Below are 26,852 nucleotides of genomic sequence, written 5' to 3'. Positions count from 1 at the left end.
AATACAGCAAAGACCTCATGTAAGTTTACATTTCAGGAATCATGTCTTAAGGGTCAATGTAATACATAGGAGGACAACTATTTTATATGATATTCAATATGAGAGTGAAGAGAAACTTAACAGTGCTGGGGACTTGACAAATTTATAACATCAGTAAATAGAAAAAGTGTCTGCTAGGAAATATTTTTTTTCAGATATTGGTAATTAACTTGTCTTCTACAACTACTCTTCAAACTTGGGGTCTGCAAATTTGTTGTGCTGGATGCTGAGGAGAAGGTATTCCGCTGCAAGTTATTAATGACCTCTAATAATGTTGCTATTGGGGATAAAAGCCCATTCTCACTTACTCATTGCTATACCCGATAACACTTTAATAAAGTCTTTCCTAGTTTATCCTTGGCAAATTTCAAAATGATTTCTTTTTGCATCCACAGATAGATAGTAATATTTCTCTAGTATTGAATTCCTGATGATTTCTTTGTTCACATAAAATAGAGGTAAGTTTGTTTTAATTTTTAAAACTGGAAAGACCAAGATGCAGTTTGAAATTAGTGCATACAGTCCAAATTGCAAGAGACACAGCAGCACTTTTACATAATACATGAGGAATCCTTGGAATAAAGGCCGAGATACATTGCAATATATACCTTTGCTTCCACTTCTTATAGATATTTAAAAGTACCTTTGTGTGTATTCATTTTACTGTTCCAGTGCTGCAAAACCTTACTCATTAAATCTGTCTCTTTCAGGTAATTTTTCTCAAGATAAGGTAGGTAAAAGGAGGGAAAAGTTATCTGCGTTCTTCCATTCTATTTTATTAATCAGAAAAAAGGATGGGGTGATTTCTAAATTTGTTTCCTCTGGCTGCTGGTGTTGCAGGAGAAAGGGCTGTGAGAAGGTGGTCTGCAGAGCTCTGCTCAAACCCTAGTACCTTACCACCTCGCACTGTTTTCTCCTTGGTGGTAATTTGCTCTAAAAAGGCTTTTGAACTGGCCCTCAGCTGCAAGGGGATGAGTGCTGGTTTGCAGGACACATGCTGTTTGGCGGACTGCTTTTATTTTCTAACAGTAGAGTACTTCAGAGGAGTATTTTTAAGCTACATTTCTGATACTGCCTTTCTGAGCATGTTTGAGATATCACTGATGGAAGAATGAGGCACAATCTGGATTATCTCCTGTCCTTCACCTCCGGCACACTCATAAGAGAAAGCTGTTGATGTGGAGATCTTTTTTACAATATCCTTATTATAAAAAGGAGATCGTGTGATCAGATTGTCTGATTTGCAGGCTAAACCTAACAGCCTTGCTGGTTGGAGTTTGTGCACCCAGGCCTGCCAGCAGCAGCTTATTACTCTTCAGAAGTAATTCTATTTTTTTCACACTGACTGTCCTAAGCCAGGACACTGAAGTTAATAGTACCACTTTAAGGGGACACCTAGGGATGCAGATCCAAGGAAAGGACTGTGAATTCGTCCTGTCCTCCTCCAGGCGGTGCATGTGCTTTCTCCTGGTTCCACCTACTGGCTGAACTATTTAGCCAGTCCGAGCAGAAACGTTTGTAGAGCCAATTCTACGTACCACTCTAAATGTTCTCACAAACTCAAAGCTCTTTGAAAATCACCCCAGGAGACTCACATTGACAGAGCTGCATCATCCCCATACCAACGTGATGCAACACTGTTCCCAGGGGGACATAGGGGTTGAAGCTTAATAAAGAAGTCAAAATGAAATATCTATATGTATATATAAATAAAATATGAGGCAACATACCCTTCCATCTCTGACTGTTATCACTGGGAAAGCACAGAGACTGCTTAGTGTAAACCCAATGGAAAAAGAGCTTGACAGCTCAGTGCATAATGCTGATTGTTCACCAGCTTTAACCACATTTGAGGTCTAGAATTACCTTTCAGTTCTGCAGTTAAACAGGGAGTAGTATTATGTTGATATCTAAATGGGAGGCAAATTCCCAATGAGAGTGGAGCAATTTTATCAATCTCTCTAAAAATGTTGTGAAAATCATGCTCAGAGACACTATAAATCAAAACATTTTCACCCCATTCACAGAATACATGGATGCCTACCATGTAAGCACACAAGGAAAAAAAGAAATATTACATCAACCTTGATAGAAATGTGAGACCTCTGCTGAGGATCCCGTTTGAAAACCTTAGGAATCTTTCTGCTTCCAAACATATGAAGAGCAAAATTTTGTATTATTTCTGCTGTTCAAATTATTTTTTCCCAACAACGCAAGACACTTACTCACTGACAAACTGATCTTGAATTCAGTTAAGGTGAAGAAAAGGAAAGGCAAAGGCACATTGAAAAGAGACAGCTTTTATTTCTATAAAATATAGAAATAAAATATAAAATATATAACATATCAAATAACTATAAAATAAATAACATATCAAAATGAATCTAAAAGGACAAGCTGGCTATGGTGTTTCCATGGTGAGAGCTTTACCTAGTTCACATTGCCATAGCGAAGAGTAGTGTATGGAAACAACTGGTTATACTGTTGTGAAAAACAACTATTTTCTAAATGTTACTCATTTTGCACACAAATGACATTACATTTGTCTATAGTCTTCTGAATGCTTTGAGAAAAAAATGAGAAGGAGAAAGAACAGGACACATTTGTGATTTGTTACTGTACACAGGAGACAGAGAAGAAGGCATGCCAGGGAAGGGTTATTGTTAAGCCTAATAAGGCTAGCTTCAGGAGACTGTAAGCTAGACCCTGGGAGCAAAGAGATAATGTGTGGCAAAGGGAGTTTAGGTGTAGCTCAGCAGAAGAGCTATCTCATTATACATTGCTAGGGTGTGAAAGCAGGAACATTGGTCACTACAGGTCAAGGGAGCAAGTGCTTTTCTTGGTCTCGGATGAGCACAGTAGGACCTGACTTACATCAATGGGCTTAGAATCATAGAATTGTAGAATCATTAAGGTTGGAAAAGATCCCTAATGTAATCTGGTCCAACCATCGACCCATCGCCACCATGCCCACTAAACCATGTTCCTCAGTGCCACATCTACACTTTTCTTGAATACCTCCAGGGATGGTGACTCCGTCATCTCCCTGGGCAGCCTGTTCCAATGCCTCACCACTATTTCTGAGAAGAAATTTTTCCTAATATCCAACATGAATCTCCCCTGGCACAACTTGAGGCCATTACCTCTTGTCCCATCACAACTTACCTGGGAAAAGAGGCTGACTCCCATCTTACCACAGCCTCCTTTCAGACAGCTGTAGAGAGAAATAAGGTCTCCTCTGAGCCTCCTCTTCCCTAGAATGAATAATTCCAGATCCCTCAGCTTCTCCTCGTAAGACTTGTGTTTCAGACCCTTCACAGCTTTGTCACCTCACTCTGGACACACTCCAGGACCTCAATGTCTGTCTTGTAGTGAGGGGCCCAAAAATGAAAACTGTACTCAAGGTACAGCCTCACCAGAGCTGAGTACAGGGTGATGATCACTTCTCTAACCCTACACTATTTCTGATACAAGTCAGGATGCTATTGCCCTTCTTGTCCACAGTGAGGACACTACTGGTTCATGTTCAGCCAGATGTCTACTAACGCCTGGCTCAAACCAGGCCATCAAGGTAGAAACTTGTTTTTTGGTTTTACTGAGTTTGAAATTCTGAACTGAATATTGCTGAATATTTGCATTATTATTGCATACAAGACAGATGTGTTGACAAAGAACCAGTTCTTATAGCTAGATCAGCAGTAATCACAGTGCTATCAGGTTTTCCTCATTGTTATACTCTTGCAGCAAATCCCAAAATCCCTATGAATGTTCAGAAACTATCTCAAGGTAATACTAATGATGAGTGAGCCAGAATCAGGACAGAGATATAAATCAGATTCTACAGGACACAGAACAGTAAGAGGAAAATATGATTATCAGGGGTTCAGCTTTCCCAGAGCATCCGTGAGTTTCTAGATACCTTATTAAAATTGATCCCAGACATGTAATCTCCAAAACATATTGTAAACTGATGGACTCTGAACCCAGAAAATGTAAGACAGTTTTATAGATGTCAAGTGCCAGTTGGATTTATTCTTGCTGTGCACTGTAGGCTGAGCAGAAAGGAACATTCTGCATGAAGCACAACATTCAATAGCTTAAGAAAATAAAAAATCCACTGTGAGTCAACCATTAATATTTCTGAGATCTGCAAGTGATGAAAAACCAACTTCCCATAACATCATTTTGGAAAATATATCTGTGGGAAGAATGTAGGCAGATGTTTGAAATATTATTTTCTAACTCAGTCAGACAATTGCAGAGTAAAGATTACATACAGTCACTGCTTTGCCAAAATATTGCTTATACTGGCAAACTCAGTGTAGTCTTGAGTTTTCTTTACTTTTTTCATGGAGTGTTCAGAATGAAAGAACTTCCTGATAGAAAGCAACCTGATGTTTTGTAAACATTCCTCCAGTAAGACTAGCACTTACTTAGAATACAGTGACCTAAAAATGTTTGGACATCATTAACAAGCTGACACTGTCACCACATACTCCACTAATTGGGGCATTAAACAACATATTTTCTGCGTTCTGAAAACATTTCAAAGTCTTGTGCTGCACATGTTCCATCTGTACAGCTAATGAGCTCATGTGGTAAAACTAGTTTGAACTAGAGTTTGAAAATTAACAGGGAACATCTGGAGGAGCAACAGAGAAGAGTCTCCAGAAGAGATGAATATATAGATTTAACTTTTAGGAAGGCAGAGTGCAGAACTAATGAGAGTGCATTTGGACCATCCAAGGTCATAGGGTCACAAATCATCCTAAAACAGTACAGAACAAGATGCTGACATATGAGTCATGGGCTGGGTGACAAAAGCAGTATCATAGTTCCAGTTCCCAGACAAGAGCAGACTACTTTGGCAGAGGTTTTACTTTGCAATTAGCCGTGTTCTGCATTTGCTTATCTCATACTATTCAGTCATGACCTTGAATCAAAGGGAAGATGCTTTCTGTCCTCTTACTCTTACACTCTGTTCCAAGCCATGAAAAAGAAGTAAGGACAGAAGTTCCACTTTTTTTTTTCCCCTTTGTTTTCCCCTGTCAAGAATAGCAAACATTTGGTGGGCATTGTTCTAAGTCATCTTGGTTTTCATAATTCATCTATTCTAAGTAGAAGTCTGCATTTTGAATGTCAGCAGTTTTCTACCAGTATTTCCAATGCAGAACTGTTTGACTTAAAACAACTTTTCATTTCAAAATTTTATCATTATTTAAATTCTCAAATCTGAAACATTTTGCTTGAACTAATGTCAGCCTTTCCCCAGAGATGATGATGAACTGATGAAGGTGTATGTTACTACTTCCTTTAAATAAAAATTTTCCTTCCATAACAAGCTTCCACTGCTGTTTTCCCTTAGCTTTGGTTTTCTATGTTGATCATTTGCTATTTTTCAAACATATTCCTTGAAGTCCATATCAAGGGCTAACAACTTGCTTTCATCTTGTCAGGGCTTAATAGGTTAGATGAAATACAGAAATTAATCTAGTCTTGGTGAGATAACAGTGGATTATTTCACTGCCTGGACTACAGTTTTGAGCCCTTGCTTTAAGTGGGATGTCTAGGAAATAGGCACATAACCTAGGAAATAGCAAAGAACCAAATTCTTCTCAGTGGTAGCAGACAGCATATATATGGAAAATAGCCACAAAATTCATTCAAAGAGGCTTTGTCTGAACACCAGGGAGGCCACTTCTCAACAAGGAGGTAAGCGGAGCACTGGGACAGGTCATCCTCTGGCTCTGAATTCTCCATCTTTGGCTGCTGGGACTTGAGACCTCCAGAGGGCACTGACAACCAAAATTTCTGGGACTGGGTGATTGCATACTTTGTCAAAACCATGTGTGGAATACGTCCATAAACCAAACCAGTTCAGTCCTGCCTTTAGCTAGCTCAAATCTGGTTCAGGCACACAAAAGTAAAATACTCATATTTTTTGCTAAACAATACATTTAATGCAGACAAAATAAATCCTATTTTGTAGATACATCTTATATAGTAAGCACAGTCAAATATGTTATTTGGCAGCAAATAATTATTTTATCTGACAACAGGAAACATACCATATGTCTGGTTTTATAGCTGGAGGATTTCAAGACAATAGAAGGAAAGTGAATCTGCCACTGCTGCTCTAATGGCCCCTTAGGAACACATGGCATGTGCAGATTCATTAAAAAAAATGTAACTACCATTTAATGTGGTGTCATATCACTATATCAAAGCCACCTCAAGACTTTCAGTGAAAGATGAGCACTAAGGCTGCATTGCTAAATCTTTGTAGTTGAGTGAAAAACAGATGGAGCCTACAAGTTGTCTGAATAAACAGTATCATTTCCAGGCAAACAGTATCTTTTCCACGCAAAGGGTCCCATAGTGAAACGATATTTTTGCTCCAAGAATGGCATATTTTGGTATGTGATTAAATCTGTTAGAGAATGCAGAAGAAAGAAATATGGGTCAGTAACATTCTTAGGACAAGCAGAAGATGCCAGACCCTTGCACACTCTAGAAGGACTTGAAACTATTTCAGAGTCTGATTCTAGAATAGAATGACCAAGATTAAAAGGATATGCTTTACTCTACCCTCTGTCAGGCAAAATCATGGCAAAATCTTCCGTAGCATCGGAAGTGAGTCAGCTCTGTGTGTGCAGAGAGTAAGACAGCATTAGTTGGTTTGAAACAAAGATACCCACATCAAGATCTCATTATCTGGACTCTTTTGAGAAGAAAGCACAGGAACACAGAATTCAAATGTTCATCCAGCACCTGCCTAGTGTCTGAGGCTGTTTCTAGAAAACCAAATCAGAAATCCACTGAAACCCAGAGTGGAAGATGACTGTCATCGGATTCGATTAGATAGGTCAATGGTACAAAATAGCAGTAACACTACAGTTCTGAGTACTGACAAAGCTTAGCTCTGCTATACTTCTGTTTCCATCCTCTCTTTAGTTTCCCACTGCAGAGACAGCCTGATTTCTCCGAAGGCAAAGGAACAAGCGATCTGTTTCAGCAGTGAGGATGTGGAGCAAACAAATGCTCTTTTCCTAGCCAAGTGCCAAAGCAGAGCTACGGTATATAGAGCTCTCAGTTGATGAGAGGGAGTTAGGGGAGATCTTTTGGTCCAAAAGAAGACAATGTATTTCTGGGAAAGTGGGAAGAGGAATAAGCTGCATAATTCTGCAATGGGAGTTGTACTAGATGACCTTTAAAGGCCCCTTCCAAATCAAACACTTCTTTAAATTCTCCCTCATTTCCCCTGAAAACCTCTCTGACCCTTATTTAACATATATGATAGTATCACTATACTTGGAGGCCTTGTGATACTTCCACATCTGTAGTGTGAAAGGAAAGATTTAGCTGATATCACTCGTGATGACAAGGCCTGAAAACAAACAGATGATTTTCCAAATATAAGAGACTGATGCTTATAAGAAGCACAGAACTTCCTATACTCAGAAATGTAAGAGTGTTTATTATAGTTTCCCTATCTATGGAAGAGTCTACAAAATCATTGATTCTCATTGCTTGCAGGTAGAAATGAGTACAAGGCCTACCAGATGGAGGGAAAACAAGTTCCCGTGATTAGTACAAATGATATGGAGAAGCTGGTAACACAGCAAGCATGCAGGGCTTAGTATTCTTTCATGAGTCTATGGCGGTGTAAAGGGACCTTAAACACTGTGTAAAGCAAAGAGTTTTAATGAAAGTCAGATTCTTCTTTTAAAAACCTGGGATTTATTAGGCAAATTGATTTGATTACACTAGTTTGGACAGATACAGGAAAGACTGAAGAGACACAGCCCTCCTTTGCAGTGACTGTGCATAGTGTGCAAAGACTGACAGAAAAAAGCTCATGGGGATGAAGGAAGTATTTATGGTGTTATAAACTTATTTAGCTAGTGGCAGCAGCATTTAAATTAAGGAAAGGAAACAGGAATTGAAGATGATGTTATACATCCAGATAGCAAGAGGTGGTCTCATGTTCTGAACAAGTGCCAGGCATCTGGAACCCTCTGAAAACAGAACTGTAGGTATGCTAGGATGTATAAGAAGAGAAAGAGTTGTGCTATCACACTGACAGTGCAGAGGCAAAAGAGACACACAGCCAGGAGACAAACCACAAACACCCCCTGCAGGACATGCACAGTGGTTAACAGCACAGGGGGAGTTTAAATATGAACACAGAATAACAAGAGCACCCATGTTGACACAAAGAAGGAAAGGGATCGGGACATCTTCTACAACCTCTGCTGACAAACATTCAAACTCTCCTGGCACCTCACAACACCAGCAGCAGGACAGAAACGTTGCCATGGTCTATGCTACTTCCAGTGGTTGAGTTTTCTGCATTCCCCTCCACCTGTTGCAAATGCTAGAAAGATTCCCATTACATATGTGTGTATATAAACTGATTCACACAAATAGATGAATATCTAAATAATCCACTTAAGGTTCAGGGATCCAAAAGAACGTATAAAATGATACACAGCACAGAACAGATGCTGCTCTAAATCAATTCCTCAAGGAAATGAAATACTGAATTCCTTGGGAACGCATTATCTTCCTAATTGTTTTCTTCCTAAAGCTGATACAAAGCCTATAGCTATATTACAGGCTACTAATGTCAAACAACTGCCTCTTGAAATCTCCCTCAGTGGATTTAATTAGGCATTTTGTCACTGTGTTTTATAATGTGCCAAAAAAAGAACTCTAAAAGAACTCTGAAGTTCTTTGCTACAGTGATTCTTGATGTTCAAAGGAGAAGCAAGCAGCAGAATATGAAGCACACAATTCTAAGCATTTATTCTGCTGGCTTCAAAAGCAAAAATCTACTGAACAATAGCAAAAAAAAAAAAAAAGGCTAAAGACTTCTACATAAAAACAGTACATTCAGTAGAAATGTAGCTGACAGCACAGGATGAGGTCAGATGCACACAACCACTCAGAACAGAGTTGCAAGGGGGTCTGTGCCCATGCACGCCAGGTAGACATCAAACCAAAAATGCAATAACTCATAAGCTAGAGAAACACTCTATGCTCGTATTAGAAGTGAGACCAGCACAAAAAACCTTTACAAATTTATAGTGAGATCTTTTAGCCAGAGTGTAAGCTAAAGGTCTCAGCTAAAGGTCTCCTTTTCCCAACCTCTGTTGAGCTTATGTGTCCTAAATCTATGGAACAAACCCAGACTATCTGAAGGAATTTACTAGTTCCACATGTGGACCAGAGGCATTACTTGTGAAAACATGATACAGAAACACTTCACACAGATGATTACAAAGGCTAATGCTATAAGGATAGAGGAAATCAGTAAACAAATCTGGAAATTGTTAACTTTTCCGGATGGTAGTCAAGACTGAAATAGTTTGGAGTATGGGTTCTTAAAGCAGAAAAGGGACAACTGCAAATTGAGTATACTCAATGTATTCATCTTAGCAGTCCTCTGACAAGATTTTTATGTTACAAGAGATAGGACTAACCACATAGCTTACAGTCTACCAAAAAGACCAGTGGAATGAAGCATCCTCCTTCTTTATTGTCTCTGGGCAAACTTCTCAGGGCAAAATGTTCCAGTGCCTCACCAACTTCTGAATAAAGAATTTGCTCTTAACATTTAATCTAAATCTCCCCTCTTTTAGTTTAAAACCATTCTCCTTTGTCCCATCACTATACTCCCTGGCAGAGTCTCTCTTCAGCTTGCCTGTCGACCCTCTTTAGGTACTGGAAGGCTGCTAACATGTCTGCAGCCTTCTCTTCTGTGGGCTTAACAACTCCAGGTCTTTCAGCCCATGTCAACAGGAGAGGTGCTCCAGCCCACTCTGATCATCCTCATGGTCCTCCTCTGCACTCACTCTAACAGGTCCATGACCTCCTCATGTTGGTGGCCCCAGAGCTGGACACAGTACTCCAGATGGGGCCTCACAAGGGCAGAGTAGAGGGGGACAATCACCTCCTCAACCTGCTAACTAAACCTCTCAATACAGCCCAAGACAGAACTGGCTTTCTGGACTGCAAGCATATATTGTCAGCTTATATTCAGTTTTCTGTTCACAAATATGTCCATATTATTAATTTTTGTAATGCTGCAATTAACTTCATCCGAGTTACATGCTCAAGCAACTAACAAACAAACCTAATTCCATGTCTTTAATAAAAAATAGAACAATGTTTTCACGACAAGTCCATCATGAGGGCAAAGCTGCACAAGTATTCAAGGGTCAGTTCATCCCATTATAGACAAAAAATAAACCTTTTTCTTCTGAGTGAATGCAGAAATTACTCAGGGAATTACTGATAGAATTTTAATTACCTGGAATTAAAGATGAAAGTAATAACAATTTTTTCCTGCATGAACGCAACACCAGAAAGTGAGAGCTGCAAGGCAGAGGAGTGTTTTCATCAAAAGCAAGAGGAAATCCTGTTCTTTCTGAAAAAAACATTAAACCACAACAGGATGTAAAATGTGTGGGATGTGTGAAGGAAAAAAAAAGCAAAAAGAAAAGGCTGCTCTGGACAGAGACTAGAGGGGGACCTGGCTTTCAGGAGAGAATCCAGGACTTGATGATCCTTATGGGTCCCTTCCAACTCTGGGTATTGTATGATTCTATGAAGATTTGAAGAGTTAAACTGTTTACCAAACCAGTGAGTAGGAAACATGTGGCTGCATCAACAGGAAAGTGGAACCTGGAGTGAAAAGTGCAGTTTTAACTTGTCCTTTTCTTCCCTAAATCCACTGAGAAGATTACCAGTTGAGATTTAAAAACAAAAAGAAAGACCCCAACTGTGTAAGTTCTGTAGAGAGGGGGAGATTTGGCTCCAGTGTGCTGGCAGCCACACAGTGCTATCAGCAACAGCATCCACTTTCCAGGACGCAGCCAAGAAATGAAGCCTATTCAAGGTTGAAGAAAGCTCACACAATGGGAGTTTGCTGTCTGGAGGATGACTACCAGGCCCTGAGGTCAAGCTGAGCCAGGTGCAACCAGAGCTGTCCGGACCAGACCTCCCACGATTGTCCATCTCTTATGTTGCCAGGTCTCCAGGTCACTTTTCTTCTCTTTCCCCTATTCTGCTAAGCTGAAAACCCTAGAATGTTAAAATTTTGATTTCCATTTTTCAGTCTATCTTGCAGTCTCAGAGGAGCATCCAAGTCTCACTGTTTTCAGTTTGGATTCAGATACACAGCAGAGAAAAATAGAGAGATACCAAAATGTGTGCATGGATCCAAACTGTACTGTGGTCAACAGGAGTTTAGGGCTGATCCTTGGGGAGCCCATAACCATTAACTCTCCAAAACAGAAAGGAATCAAGTGCTGTGTGCTTTTCAGTGGCTTTACAGCACAGGATGCCTGAGTTTTAGGGTCTGTTACATTTTTGTCCTATGTTTCATCCTTAAGAGTGATTTAGATCCACATCTGTTTTATGTTTGTTTGTTTGCTTTTCCCCTGGATGATTGCCTTATTCATGTTAAATATTGATCAATCATTTTATCCAATAGATCTTAATAGCATCAGATAACTGCTAAACGTAGCAGTTTGACTAAAGAGGAATTAGAACTATAAGGAATCATAGAATCATATAATCATTTGAGTTGGAAGGGACCTTTAAAGGTCATCTAGTCTAACTCCCCTGCACTGAACTGGGACACCTACAGCTTAGGTTGCTTAGAGCCCTGTCCAGCCTGACCTTGAGTTTTTACAGGGATGGGGCATCCACCACCTCTCTGGGCAGGAATGTACGCCACTTAAATTTTAATAAGGCTAAAAGGAAATTACATGACCAGAAAATGTATCAGAGATGAATGAATTTTCTGAAGTCAAGAGCTTTCCACAGGTAGAGGCTGAAATGTCAGGGAAACTGCATGTTCGTAACACTGAAATCATTCAGAATGATTACTATCAAAATACTTCATTTACATTTACTCTACAGTAGTGAGAAGAGAATAAAACAATGGTTTTGTTCCAAAACAGTGCTCTGTCTGCATAGTACAGAGTTCCTATCCACAGATGATCTCAGATCTTCTTTCCTTCTTTAAAGAAAACTTGGAATTTAGTCTCAAAACAGTAGTGTTCTCTCACAGTCATCAAGTTTCCTCTGCATTCTTGCCATAGGAAAGTTCTCTGTATCTTGTCAGTACTGGCCTGGATTTCCACAGAGTTCCATATTTAAAATCGTACAGGGCTGGTATGGGAAGGATTCTCCTTCCTTCGGCTCCTAGCTCACAGCTAGGACCGTAAGTCTTCCCCATACTGAAAACAAGCCCAGAATATTTGTCCTACAAGAACTGCATAAAGCTGGTTGCACTCTTATGTATGTTTGCAGGACCATTGCATTGCAGTACAGTTTTGCAGCAGACACTTGCCCATTTCCTGCCATTATCTTTATCAAGAGGATGCTGGTTGAGGATGTGGGTACATGGATAGGAGGGCCACATGCCTTCTTTTCACTGCATTAGCCAGCCCCATGCAGTAGCAGTGATAAACAGTTTATTCTCCATACCTACAGGTTAACAACACAAATGTTTTGAATTCTAGAATCCTAGAACGGCTTAGGTTGGAAGGGACCTTAACGTAAACCCAGTTCCAACCCCCTGCCATGGGCAGGGCTGCCACCCACCAGATCAGGCTGCCCAGGACCCCAGTGAACCTGGCCTGGAATGTCTCCAGGGATGGGGCATCCACAGCTTCTCTGGGCAGCCTGTGCTCCAGCCCTCTGATGATCTTCCTGGCCCTCCTCTGGACCTGTTCCAACAGCTTCACATCCTTTCTGCCCTACAGGCCCTAGTACAGTACTGGACACAGTACTCCACATGGGACCTCACAAGAGCAGAGTAGAGGGGGACAGTCCCCTCCCTCTCCCTACTGACACCCCTCTTCCAATGCAGCCCAGGATGCTGTTGGCTTTCCAGGCTGCAAGTGCCCACTGCTGGCTCACGTCCAGCTTTTCATCCACCAGAACCCACAAATCCACTGCAGTCCCAAGAACCACTGCAGGACAGCAGTCAGCAGAGAGATGGCTGAAAACAGCATCTTATCCCATGTGCTATGAAACAGGAGGAGGGGGGTGGTGAGGGGAACAGTGTGTTCCTGGAGAGCTGGCCCAAAAACAGCAAAAGGAGCAAACTCAGGCAATGGGGAGGAGGGAGGTTCGGAAGTGGATGGAGCCAGCCCTCAAGTCAGCATGGGCTTTGCATGACAAACACTATTCCAGACACATTTGAAGCTCAGATTCTGTTTTAATATGCAACAGAAATCCCCCAAAGCATCTGTACCTTCCCTCCCATCTCCAACAAAGGAAAGCTGCCACACTCCAAATGGGGATGGAAAAAAGAAACCAGAGGCCCACAGATTTGCTGTTGGCTTGTACAAAGCTTTAGGGACAAAACTGTTGCTTTCAAATTAAATACAATGTAAACTACAAGTGGGGAAATTAGAACAACTCTTGCCATCAATTCATGAAGAGAAGAGGAGTGAAGTGATGCCCCTGAAGTCAGTGGAAGGAGAACTGAAATATAAGGCTTTGGCAATCCAGATGTGAGAGAAAGAACATGAAATAGCTGGTGAAAGCAGTGCATGCTGATACACTCAGCGGTGTCAGCTCTGTGGATGGAAACACATGCACTGCACTTGCAAGGGCGAGCAGAGCATGACACGTTCTGCTTCAAGGAGGGAATGCTCAGGGTGAAAAGCAGCATCTTTTGCAAGGAGGAAAATATCAAACAACCCCATTTAATCTGAGGCCCAAGAGATGAAGTGACTGTCCTGAAGGCAGACAGGATGTCTGTGGAAGATCCAAAAATAGCAGCTAGACTTCTTGTTCCTACACTGCAACCATACCATGATCCTGCCTCCTACACACAGAGAATAAAACAAGTTGTTTAGTTCTTACTGGATGCAAAAAAGAATTTGTTCCACTGAGCCAGTTCTCATATGCTGCCTGCTCAGCAGTCACTTTGTGTTTTATCTTTCAGCCATCACATGTACCCGTTGCCTGCAAAGGGCACAAATTTTTCACCTCTCCAGCACCTCCAACAAACAGAAGTAATCAGCAGTTTACAACTGGCTGTGCTGGTGCAAAGCGATGTAAGGGTCCCTCACACGTGACTCACACACTTGCTGAGATACTCACAGCGGCTCAGGTAAAAAACAACTAGGTGGCAGAATTCCCCAGAATTCCAGAGACCTCCTAACACTGTAAATGACATGAAACCAAAAACAACAACAACAGCTCGAGGTTGCACCTTGAGTACTGTGTTCAGTTTTGGGCCCCTCACTGCAAGAAAGACATCGAGGCCCTGGAGCGTGTCCAGAGAAGGGCAATGAAGCTGCGAAGGGTCTGGAGCACAGGCCTTATGGGGAGCGGCTGAGGGAACTGGGATTGTTCAGTCTGGAGAAGAGGAGGCTTAGGGGGGACCTTATCTCTCTCAACAACTTCCAGAAAGGAGGTTGCAGCAAGGTGGGGGCCAGAGTCTTCTCCCAGGTAACAGCGATGAGAAGTAATGGCCTCAAGTTGTGCCAGGGGAGACTCAGGTTGGACATTAGGAAAAATTTATTCTCTGAAAGAGTGGTGAGGCACTGGAATGGGCTGCCCAGGGAGGTGGTGGAGTCACTGTCCCTGGAGGTGTGCAAGGAAGTGTCAATGTGGCACTGAATTACATGGTCTGGAGCGGTCACAGGCATGGGCTGATGGTTGGACTAGATGATTTTAGAGGCCTTTCTGACCTTAATGATTCTATGATTCTATTCAAAACCCTTTTTTTTTCAGTCCTGAGTACTGCTGCAGCTGACATGGGGGATTCCAAAGAAGCGCCTTAGTACAAGTAGAAAGTGTTTTAGACTTCACCATGCTTATCAGCACCCTCACATCTCCCCCCAGAAAACCACTCCAGGCAAATACTGCCATTTACCCACCTAAAAGAACATAAACTGCTAAAAACATTTCAGCTCTTATACGGTTAAAGCTGCCGCTTTCCCACAAAGGAGGGGACACCCTCTATGGGTTTGTCTCCAGGAGGAAAAAGATTAATTTCTCATGATCTGGGTACTGACATTTTTGCTTCGCTCTGGAAAGCTGGGCTTGGTGTTGGCTGCACGCAGCGCCCAGCAAGCCAAGTGGGAGCTACGAGCACGGGGCTGGGCTCCCGGCTCCCCAACACGCGAGGGCAGTGTTGGTGCACAGATGTCAGGGCTCAGAGCTGCCCTGCTTCTCCCGAGCAATCTCCTCGGCCGGGGCTTCTCCCCACGCACACCTCGTGTCCCAGATAGCACATTTGGGAAGTGTATGGGGCGGGAGATGTGGTGTTAAGCCCAAATATTTATATCTGCACAGCTCCCAGCGGTTTTTCTAAGCAAGCTTCCCCTCTGTGTCATGGAGTGAACAATAAAACCACCATCAACAGATTGACAGGTATACAATCACATGGGAAATGGGACAGATGTAAGTTTTCAACTATTCCTCCATAAAATGGTGCAGTCATCGAGAATGGAGAGGTTTTAAAGAAACCCTAGCTGTGCTGCTGTCATATCCATTTACTCCTCTAATCAAATATTCCAGCCTTCTAGATGATACTCTGGAACATATTTAAATATAGCTGAGGGGAAAAAAAGAAAATTAAAATGTGATACAGACATCTCCTCAGCCTGCAACAGACAGCCTATGTGATACATATGGAATAACTGACACAAACCATAAAAACACAGGTGTGTAGGGGGCAATATACACGTGTATTTTTTATGTATACATATATGTAAATCACATCGAATTAAGCGTATCATCTAAAAGAAGCAGAAGCTTCTTATCTGAGTATGAAAGCAGGACTGCAGCATATTGTTCCACTGCAAGTTCAGGAGCCCACCCACACCCAGGCAACTCTGACGAGCGAGGAATCCACCTGTCTGTGCAAACATGGTCACACCAACTCTTGGGGGAACTCCAGTGCACCGAAGAAGCTAATGATGAGTTTTGATGTAAAATCTCTAAGAACAAGTCAAGTGACCCCCAGAAATCCACCAACTCATAGACATCAATTTGAAGCTTCTCTCACCCCTTTCTGATGCCCATGGAGAGCAATGCATCACAGAAATATTTGGTTAGGGGTCTGTTTTTAGAGACGTAAGATTGGCACTCAAAAAAAAAAAAAAAAAAAAAACCCAAACAGTGAGAATTAGAATCATAGAACTGTAGAATCATTATAGTTGGAAAAGACCACTAGGATTATCTAGTCCAGCTGTCATTAATAGTGAATAGATCATTAACAGCAAATGATCTTCATAGATGTACTTCTTCGACAGATGCCAGAGATGTCAATATATATTTAACTATGGTAACTGCAATAGATAAAGTCAAATGTGAAAGAGGAAAGCTGACTGAATTTGCACCCGTATCTTATAACAATGTTTACCAGCCCACACACAGGCGCTGTGGCTATGACCTATTCCTCAAGACCAAGATCCAGCAGGAAATATTGCTGGCAGTGCTTATGAATAAATCACCTGCTGAGTGGCCAAACTAGTTAATGGAATACGTATACTTTACTAATTTATTTTCCACCTTTTTTTTTCCCCTTAAAAATGTAACTGAAGAGTTTTATGGCATAATCCACTTGAAGATTCTCAGCACTGGCTGCAGTTTTTGTGGTTTGGTCCTTCCTTGCTAAAGAGATAAAATGACCCAGCTGTTACTCTAAAACCAGGGGCTTGGTTGCCTGCAGGCAGTGAAGTACATGTGCCAGCCATTCGAGAGAGTGCTTAATTTCCTCCAGATGGATTTCCATGTCTCTGGCTTCTTATCAGCCCAAATACAGAAGTTTCCCTTTGTCACAGCAGATATAAACTGGTGATCATAAATATGAAATATAGCCTACTTAGTTATCATATATATGAAGGAATATTTTGGTGGGTTTCAAAACCCAGGAAGCAAGATCCACAAGTCCAAACAAACACAGAGCAACCTCTTGCACCACAGATACAAGCATGCAAAGGACATCATTTAGTGAGCATGGCAGTGACAATGTGTTTATAGCACAACCAGGAGATGCTTTAAGATACTGCTGGAATTTCAGGGCGAAGTTACCAGTCTGTCTGCAGAGACCTGGTACAAGATGATCCTGAAGGTCTTTTACAAACTGGATGATTTTATCATTCTATGAATGTTTGCACAGCGCAAGACAGCCAGTCCCATCATGAGCAAAGACAAGTTCAGTGAAGTCACTGTTTTGGGTGTATAATGTCATCCCCGAAATAATCATAGAATCATATATAATCATATAGAATCACAGATGACTTAGGTTGGAAGGAGCTTTAAAGATAATCGAGCTCCCAACACCTGCCATGGGGAGGATTGCTACCCACCAGATCAGGCTGCCCACGGCCCCATTTAACCTGGTCTTGAATGCCTTCAGGGATGGGCATCCATAGCGTCTCTGGGCAGCCTATTCCAGCGCCTCACCCACCCTCTGAATAAAGAATTTATTCCTAACATTTAAATTGAATTTCTCCTTTTTTAGGTTAAAGCCATTTCCCCTTGTTGTATCACTACCAGACTGTGTAAAAAGACAGTCCTCTCCACCTTGTAAGCTCTCCCCAAGTACTGGAAGGCCACAGTGAGGTTTCCCCGGAGCCTTCTCTTCTCCAGGCTGAATGAGCCCAACTCCCTCAACCTATCCTCATAGGAGAGGTGCTACAGTGCTTTGATTATCTTCGTGGCCCTCCGCTGGACCCACTCCACCAGCTCAACATCTTTCCTGTGCTGGGTGCCCCAGGCTTGGACACAGTAGTCCAGACAGGGCCTCACAAGGGCAGAACAGAGAGGGACAAACTGCTCCCTCACCCTGATGGCCACCCATCTTCTGATGCAGCCCAGGATACTGGGCCTTCTGGGCTGCAAGCAAAAGGCATCAAACTGTTTTTAAGCAAAATCATGCTTCCTTCTTTTCTCTGTGATCACCCTGCCAAAGTCATGGGTTCGTTCCCCATACGGGCCAAACACCCATAAACCATTGACACCCTGTCACAGGCCAAGCATAAGTTTAGGAAGGTGAGGAAAATTCAACATGAGAAAGAAATAATTGCCCAAGTGCCAGGTCTTGCACTTTGGCCACAACAACCCCAAGCAACACTAGAGGCATGGAGCAGAGCGGTTGGGAGACTATATAGAAGAAACAAACCTGGGAGTGTTGGTCAACACTCAGCTGAACATGAGCCAGTAGTGTGCCCACGTGGCCAAGAAAGCCAGTGGCATCCTGGCTTGTATTAGAAATCGCGTTGCCTGCAGGAGCAAGGAAGTGATCATCCCTCTGTACTCAGCACTGATGAGACCACAGCTCAAGTGCTGTGCTCAGTTTTGGGCTCCTCACTACAAGAAAGACATTGAAGCCCTGGAGCATGTTCAGAGGAGGGCAGTGAAACTGTGAGGGGTCTGGAGCACAAGTCTTATGAGGAGCAGCTGAGGGAACTGGGATTGTTCAGTCTGGAGAAGAGAAGGCTCAGGGGAGACCTTATTACTCTCTACAGCTAACTGAAGGGAGGTTGTGGCGAGGTGGGGGTCGTCCTCTTCTCCTGTGTAACTAGTGATAGGACTAGAGGGAATGGCCTCCGATTGGACGTTAGGAAATATTTCTTCTCCAAAAGGGTGGTTAGGCACTGTAATGAGCTGTGCAGTGAGGTGGTGGAGTCACTGTCCCTGGAGATGTTCAAGAAACATTTAGATGTTGTACTGAGTGACATGGTTTGGTGGAAATATTGGTGGCAGGTGGATGGTTGGACTGGATGATCTTGGAGATCTTTTCCAACCTCGGTGATTCTATGATTCGATGATATGGGTGCTAGGTGTAGTACTTGCATGTTTCTATATTTAATGCTACTGACTCAGTCAAGTTAGTGTTGCATGCTAGAGACAGAATAATCAAAGTGATAGTTCATATTCACTTGGAAATATTGCACTGGACAGGTATTTAGTATGCCAAGATGGGAAAGAACAGATGCACCCTAAATATCAGTGATGATAAACTGAACAGAAGGAATGTGATTCAGCTCTAAGAGAAAGGTATAAAAGCAACACAAGCAGTACTGGTATTGAGAGTTCTGTTGATTCAAACATCAAAGAAATGCTGGACCAAGATATCTTGCCATGCTGCTCTATCACCAAGCATGAGATATTTTTTCTTCCGAATCTGCAAGAACGCAAAGCCTTAGGAGAAGGTCCCTTATACGGCTGGAATCGCTCCATTACAGCAAGGTCCTAGCTGCACACATGTGCAACATCGGGATCCAGGTATGCTCAGCTGATTCACAACCCCCAGAGGGTGATGCATGAACTCACAATTATTTCTGCAAGTACTTCTCAGGTTTCCCTTTGGGCTCAACACAAGCCATCCTAGAGTTCATGAAACTTGGACTTCCAACTTGGTCATCTCTCATTTGCTTTCTAGGTTAAGTAGAATGACAGACCCAGAATAATAAAACAGAACAACTTGGGAGCTATTGAGAAAGAGAAGTGGAACACAGAGATGACCGCACAGTCCTGGAATGCATTAGCAACCCAAGTATTAGAATTTCATTATTCAAGTTGTGCTGCAAAGCTTAGCTTAAATGTTATCTTCTTCCACAGCTGTTTCAGCCTAAAGGCTCTCTACTCCTTCCCCATCCGCAAGAAGAATTACTCATACAGCAGAGCCAGCTGTTGGCACCCAGAGAGGTAAAAATGCTTTTTCTTCCTACTACTTTCCCATAGCTAGCCCAGAGCAAGGATTACAAATCAAAGCCCAGTCTATTAGAAGTCACAAGGGATTAAGAGAACTCTAGAAGATTCACCCAGGATGCCAGAATAAGCAACAGGCAAGAGGGAAAAACATAGGTTTTCAGTATGGATGCACTGAAAAACAGGGACCAGCGGAGGTACTGCCTACAGCTGCAAGACCACTGGTTTGCAGAAGAATCAGTGATCCTTACCCACAGCTAGCAAAACCCTGTGATCTCCCTGCCAGCATTGAGCAGTGGAAGGCTGAAGGTAGCCTGTAACAGGATGCAGCAACTTCTGGGCAGGACAAAGCTTAGAAGAGGAACTGATGGGAAACCGATGGCCCACACCAAGGAGCTAGGGTTGATTTCCTGGTAAACACAGGAAAATAAATGGGTAGGCTTTGTTTGGGACCATCGCTGCCACACTGACAGCTGTGAGTCAAAATTTCTACTTAATAAAAACAGAAAATATTGTGTTCAGCAGAAGCACCTTAAAATTGACAATGGTTGAGCTACATTGTAAGAAAGCAAAGGGAAAGTCAGGAGGACATCTTAATCTAAGTTGCCTATCTGCGTCTCCCAGGGACAAAGTCAAATTTGAAAAGAAAAAGGAAACCTTCCCCTGATTTCTGGTCCCCAGCTTGACACACTGACAGGTTTGATACTCAAGAGTATCTTGAGTTGAAGCTGTGGGCAGTTAGCTTCCTTCAGGCCTCATCTGCCAATGTCCTCATGCACAGCACTACTTCTTTCTTTTTTTTAAAACAGCTTCATTTCATTCCCACTCAGACAAGAGAGCCAAGGCTGTCCAGACAGGAATGTTTAAGACCCCGCTGGGACACTGAGGCCATCCAAAAAAGAGCAGTTCTCAGAAAGATTCTGCGTTGATATGACACTAAAGCATCTCCTAATGCCTCAGTGTGGGAGCCCAGGGCTTCTGAATCACAGAATCATAGAATAAAGCAAGTTGGAAGGGACCCATAAGGATCATCGAGTCCAACTCCTGAATAAAGAAGTCAAAAGTCCCATACAAATGTGGAGGGCTTCTGAAATTTTTGACCTTTTCTCAGCACCTTGGGAAGACAGAAGAACATAAACATACACAACTCTTTCAAAGAACAGGCACCGAACACAACCATGGGAATCTCATACTTCTGCTAAAGCCCACAGCTATTACTAGTAGCTATACTAATGTCTTTCCCCAGAGAATCCCTGCTGGAGGAGTATTCACATGACAGGCAGAACTGCTGGAACAAGAAGCAGTCTCAGATTTGGGTCTGGACCTCAAAGCCACCTGAAGCACCATTCAGTGCTGCCTTCAGTGTGCTGCCTTAGAAATGCTAATGATTCTTTCATGCGTGGGGATTTATGAGGGAACACTGCTGAATAAAACAGATTTAGGAAAACCTACAGATGATGCAGCCATACTCAACAAGGATGTCATCTACCAGTGTTGAGCCATAAGATACTCACAGCTGGCTCTTTTGCTTCTCTAATCAGAGTAACTTTAATTCACATCAGTAATGTATGGCAGTGGAGGATGCTTCTTCTTCTGAGGAGAAGCATAGTCAGACTCTCTTTGATAAGCATATGCAACAGGGAGTGGTGGAAAGGTTAGAGGGACAAGCAATATGAACCTTGAACCTGTGCTGCTTGAGATTATCCATGTGACATTATCCATGTTGCAAGCCTGCATTCTTCCGTTACAGAGCACTCAGTAGAAAAACCTCAGTTTACTTCTCTCAGAGAACCACAGGATTTTGCAGGCAAGGATAAAGGTGTCTGCAGCCTTTAGCTCTAAACTATATGTGAGCTACTAGCAAAACAAATAGATAAATTAATAAATCAATCTCTAGATTTTTTTGTTGTTGTTCAAACTTAGTCAGAATGTGGTTTCGTCTGGAAGAGCACAGAGGAATGTAATCATTTTTTCCTGCCACCACATCCAAATATTTTGCAAATGAATTTCTTGGCCTCACATCTGTGCCAATAAATCTTATAAAAAGGAGAAGGAAAAACCACACATTACAGTTCTCAAACCACCTTTCACACAGCCTTAGGCAGCTCTGAATTCAGGTCGCAATCAGTGATTAGCTAATGAAATTGCTGCTCACAAAGGAGGCTGTAAAACCATATTTGAACGTCTCTCTCCACCTTTCCACCCACTAAGCCGAAAGTCTGGTGTTTATGTGTCATGTCTGCCATCACATCAAATAAAAGTGTCAAACCTGCCTACGAGTTGATATGATGAAGAGCAGTACCACTCTGCCATCTGACCTGCTGTTACCAGCACCACTGAAGGACCTGATAGCGACATTTCAGCATTGAAAAGGGGCTATAAGAAAGAAGGGGACAGGCTCTTCAGCATGGTCTGTTGTGACAGGACAAGTGGAAATGGTTTCAAACTAAAAAAAGGGAGATTTAGTCTGGATGTAGGGAAAAAGCTTTTTACAGTAAGGGTGATGAGGCACTGGAACAGGCTGCCCAGAAAGATGGTGAATGCCTCATCCCTGGAGACACACAAGATCAGGCTGGATGGGGCTCTGAGCAACTTGATCTAGCTGTAGGTGTCCCTGTTCATTGCAGGGTGGGAGTTGGACTAGATGACATTTAAGGGTCCATTCCAACTCAAATGTTTCTATGATGAAAGGAGAATTCTGTGGGACTGCACTCACCAGTCATCTACAAACCACCCATTTCCCCCCTTCATATTGGGGGTTTTAGAAACACCCAGTGCTGTCCTTCTTCCTATATAGTTCCCCAGTTTTCTAAAAAGTGCAGAATTGCTTTGCTAACCATCACCCTGGTCTGGGAATTTTTGTCCCATCTGAATAAGGGATCTGCTATCTGCTGAATCATGAGGACAAGAAGCAGAAGATCCCAGCTCTGATTTCTCAGTACACAGCGCTGAAAGAGACCATCACACTCAGACATAAAGCTCTTGCTGCAGAAATGACTCAGGCACTGAGGAATCTCAGGAAAGCTGATGGGACATGGGCTCCCATCGTCTCTGCCCTTATATCTATGAAAAACATTTTAAGACATTTGAAAAGATATGTCTGAAGTTCTAATTACACTCTGCTATTTGACTTTTTCCAAACTCTTTACCCATACAGTTAGGTCCCGGTACAAAACCTCATCAATAAAACATTTTAAGAACTCGGTAACTGCCTGTGGCTGAATGCAGCACTGGGGTCAGGGTGTCTCCTGCAGGACCTGAGAGCTGCCTTCTGAAGTGTTCTTTATGACATACCTGTCCTTCTCATATTAACTCCTCTCTCCTTTCTTCTTTGGAAGAAGCCCACATATATATATCCTAGATATATTCTGGTTGTTACCTCTGCTCTTCTCTTTCCCAGTGTAGCATCTTTTCTTCTCTGTCTTTTTTCATATGTCTGTCACTGTAGGGGATTCACAGGTCCCCATGGAGACCATGGATCTTTGCATGTGCTCAGTGGCCTGACTGGTGCTGGCATTCTATGGAGACTTTCACAGTTCTAGGAAGATCTTTATTACTGTTGAGTTGATGGCATCAAAAATACAACACAACACACAGGGAGGTGGGGTGGACAGGGCTTTATCAGTGTTCATCTGCATGAGGTCACAGTAGATGACCCTAAGATCTCTTCTCTCTCCTGACCAGTGATAGAACCTGAGGGAATGGCATAAAGCTGCAAAAGGGGAGGGTCAGGCTCAACATCAAGAAAAGGCTCTTCACCGGAGGGTGGTGAGCATGGAACAGGCTCCCCAGGGAAGTGGTCACAGCTCCATGCTGCCAGAGTTCAAGGAGTGTTTGTACAATGCTCTCAGACATAGTGTTTGATTTTTGGGTGGTCTGTGGCAAGCTAGGAGTTGGACTCCGTGATCCTCATGGATTCCTTCCAACTTGGGATATTCTATATTCTATGAGACATCTCCTTGATCATGAGATATCTCTCACAAGCAAGGCAGCCATGACAGATAAATATTTATCTTATATCATTTGCAATATTCATTTTACTATTAAACATCTTGCCTGCTGCAGGCAGCCTGCTTTGCAGAGGGGTTGGACTCGATGATCGCTAGAGGTCCCTTCCAACCCCTACAATTCTGTGATTCTGTGATCTTTCTCTTAAGCAGACCAGATCGTGCCTGATCTTCTCTCAAAAGTCCTTTAAATACAGCACAGACTGATTCTCCCTGCCAGTTGCTCTCCCCTACATGTCTCATCTCTCTGTACTATCACACTACTCAACCCCATTCCCTCATCCCCTTTTATATAACAACCACAAATCTGTCCTTCAGCAGCTTACTACCCCCATCCCCAGCAGTTCAGATGTGCAGAAGACCCACAGAAAGCCAGCTCATCACTGGAGCTTTCTTACTAAAGATGGCACAGGCTCCTAGGCTCTAACTCCACGTCTTGGTTCAGGAGGTGACATTACCCTGTGATACTGCAAAGAGATGGAGCTCCACCAGCATAGAGAGTTTGATAGCTTGAACTGCAAACAGTCCAGAACCATGACTCGTTTAGGCTATTTTTTTTTAATATTCTTTCAAACTCTTTTTTAGATACTTTTTAGACCAAATACACTGCCAGCACTATTCAGATTGCACCCACTCATTCATCCCCACAGCAGGCACATGTGTCTGCATACACTCACACATACTTCCATGCTACAGCTGCTGTTTTGACAAACAGCTTTGATATCAGGGAGCCTGGGATAGCCACTATGAGATTTCCAAGGCACTCTCACACATCTCCTGTAATAACCCTGCTGGAGGGGTGGGGACAGGAATTGGGGTCCTGCATGCCATTAATGAGACTTTTTGCTTGCTCAACAAAAATCAGAGTTGATTATTACTTTAGAGAGACAGAGAGGTACATTTTGTTTGTTTCTAGTTTTGTGTTCGTTGGTTTGTAGATTTTCTTTTTGATTTTTTTATTTCTTTTTCTAGAAGAGGCACCATATCAGCCCATCTCCACATTCAAGCAGGACTTATCGCTCTGCCATCTGCTTGCACACAGGTGCATTTCACCACACCACGCGTGCTACTTTCTCGCTGTAAAGCCCCTCTTCATCTCTCTACACATCCCTCAATCGCTGGTGTCAGCCAGCAGCTCTACAAAGCCAACCCCCCAACCCTCCCCCCCTCAAAGCAGTTGATTTTCACCCCACTGTGAGCAGAGGCGATGCTCAGACACTGCCTTACACGTGGCTGGCTCAGGGAATGCCACAGCCTCAAGCGTGTCTCTGGCACGCACTCTCTGCACCTCTTTCGGGTTACCCACCGCTTCTCAAAGCCTCGGAAATGGGGATGAGGGTGGCGTGTGGAATTACTCCACGCTCTCCCGTTGGGGACAGGCATTCCCCACACGCATCGCCTCCCTGCCTTGACTGTCTGTCACCTTCCTAAACACGACTGCTCTTACCCCGGCAGGGAGAAACAAAACCGCCCGGAGGCAGCGCCGGCAGCGGCACCGCACCTGCAGGGAACGGCCGGCGGTGTCTGCTCCCGGCCTCGGTCCTGCTCCCGGCCCCGATCCCTGCACGGCACGGCACGGCTCCAGCCCCGCTCACGGCCCGACCGGGCACCGCCGCCCGCCTCTCCACTCCAACCTGCTCCCCTAGCAGCCTGACTACGGCTGCTCCGGGCACTACTGGGTCATCTTTTCCTCCTTGTATTGCTCCACAATAAGAACAGTAGCAATAAACGAAAACAAGCAAACAAAAAGAGAAACCCGCAGTTTGCTGTGCAGATTCACCTGGATGCTAAGCAGAGATGGACTCAACTCAGAGACACTTCTGCACTTTTCATTTTTCCCTTCCCTTTCCTTTCCTTTCCTTTCCTTTCCTTTCCTTTCCTTTCCTTTCCTTTCCTTTCCTTTCCTTTCCTTTCCTTTCCTTTCCTTTCCTTTCCTTTCCTTCCCTTTCCTTCCCTTTCCTTCCCTTTCCTTCCCTTTCCTTCCCTTTCCTTCCCTTTCCTTCCCTTTCCTTCCCTTTCCTTCCCTTTCCTTTCCTTCCCTTTCCCTTTCCCTTTCCCTTCCTTCCCTTTTTCCTTCCCTTCCCTTTTTCCTTCCCTTCCCTTTCCTTTTCCTTTCCCTTTCCCTTTCCTTTCCTTTTTCCCACAGCTCATCTTTCCCTGCCCACTTTCACTCTCACCTCCCCACCACTTATCTGTTCCCACTTTCCCGCATGCACCGCACTCTCTCCCACCACCCTACCATGCACTAAGCACAAGAGTGTTTGCAGAAGACACGTCTCCAGCAGTTTCCAAACTCACCTGCAAAATGCTGCTTGTTGCTAAAATCCAGGGCAAAAGCCACCTCATCCCTGGAAGCCGGGATTAAATACATTGATTGAACCCAGATTTAGAGCCGTTTTGAACAAAAACACCACTTTGGGGAACGCAGAGCGATCCTTAACTGGTAACCTAGCCTAGGCACTCTGCCTTTTTCTCTTGGCTCTTTGGGGATTTTATTAAAGACAGATCTGACGTCAGGGTGAAGGACAAGCCCTGCATTTTTCCTCTGGAGAAACTTTTCCTGCCTTCACTTCTTCATTTTTGTGCGTGGTGTTGTCCCACCTCCTGCATTTCAGTGCATCGCTGTTAGCCAAAGGGCTCTTAAAGGGAAAGCTGCAGCGCAGTGGTCCAACGCTGCAATGTAACTCTGCACTGAAAGGCTCAGAGCCTGTCCATAACACTGCTCGTGGCATTCAGCTAGGGCTGCAATAAACATTTAGTCTGACTTGGCTGGTTATGAATAATAGGCTTTTATGCATGCAAACATCCCCAGATGTTTGAAGTATACAGTCTGGTTAAAAGTGGCTTCCCTTGCAGTGCAGAAGGGGTCAGCCCTTTGACTGCACCCCATGGGGCACCCCTCTTCACAGAGAAACCCCAGTCAGAAAGGAAAGGAAGGGCACACTGCCATGCTTTACATCCCCTCTGTGATTTCTGTGGTGTGTATTGGAGCACATAAGGAATATTGCCCAGGTAGACTGGAGTACAAACTCCACTGTGAATAGAGCTAAACTCTCTGATCACTTTTAATGCATAGCCTGGTATGGTTAGAAAGATTTTCAGCTCTGA

The 26,852-nt window shown here is 43.2% G+C and overlaps 1 protein-coding gene across 3 annotated transcripts in view; it reads right to left on the bottom strand.

The window, feature by feature from the left end:
• WISP1 (WNT1 inducible signaling pathway protein 1) overlaps positions 1-26,329 on the bottom strand; it is a 38,895-nt gene extending 12,566 nt beyond the window's left edge. For 2 of the 3 annotated variants that reach the window (XM_021386580.1, XM_021386581.1), the window contains exon 1: positions 26,043-26,329. In XM_021386580.1, coding sequence (XP_021242255.1) covers positions 26,043-26,090 — 48 coding nt within the window. In that variant the 5' untranslated portion in view covers positions 26,091-26,329. Of the gene's footprint in view, positions 1-10,354; positions 10,443-26,042 lie in introns of those variants that run through there. The other variant, XM_021386582.1, reaches the window with a different exon arrangement.

The sequence above is a fragment of the Numida meleagris genome, chromosome 2, assembly GCF_002078875.1.
Source record: "Numida meleagris isolate 19003 breed g44 Domestic line chromosome 2, NumMel1.0, whole genome shotgun sequence".
NCBI lineage: Eukaryota > Metazoa > Chordata > Aves > Galliformes > Numididae > Numida > Numida meleagris.
The sequence above is the reverse complement of the archived record's forward strand: the minus strand, read 5'-3'. Positions and strand labels throughout refer to the sequence as shown.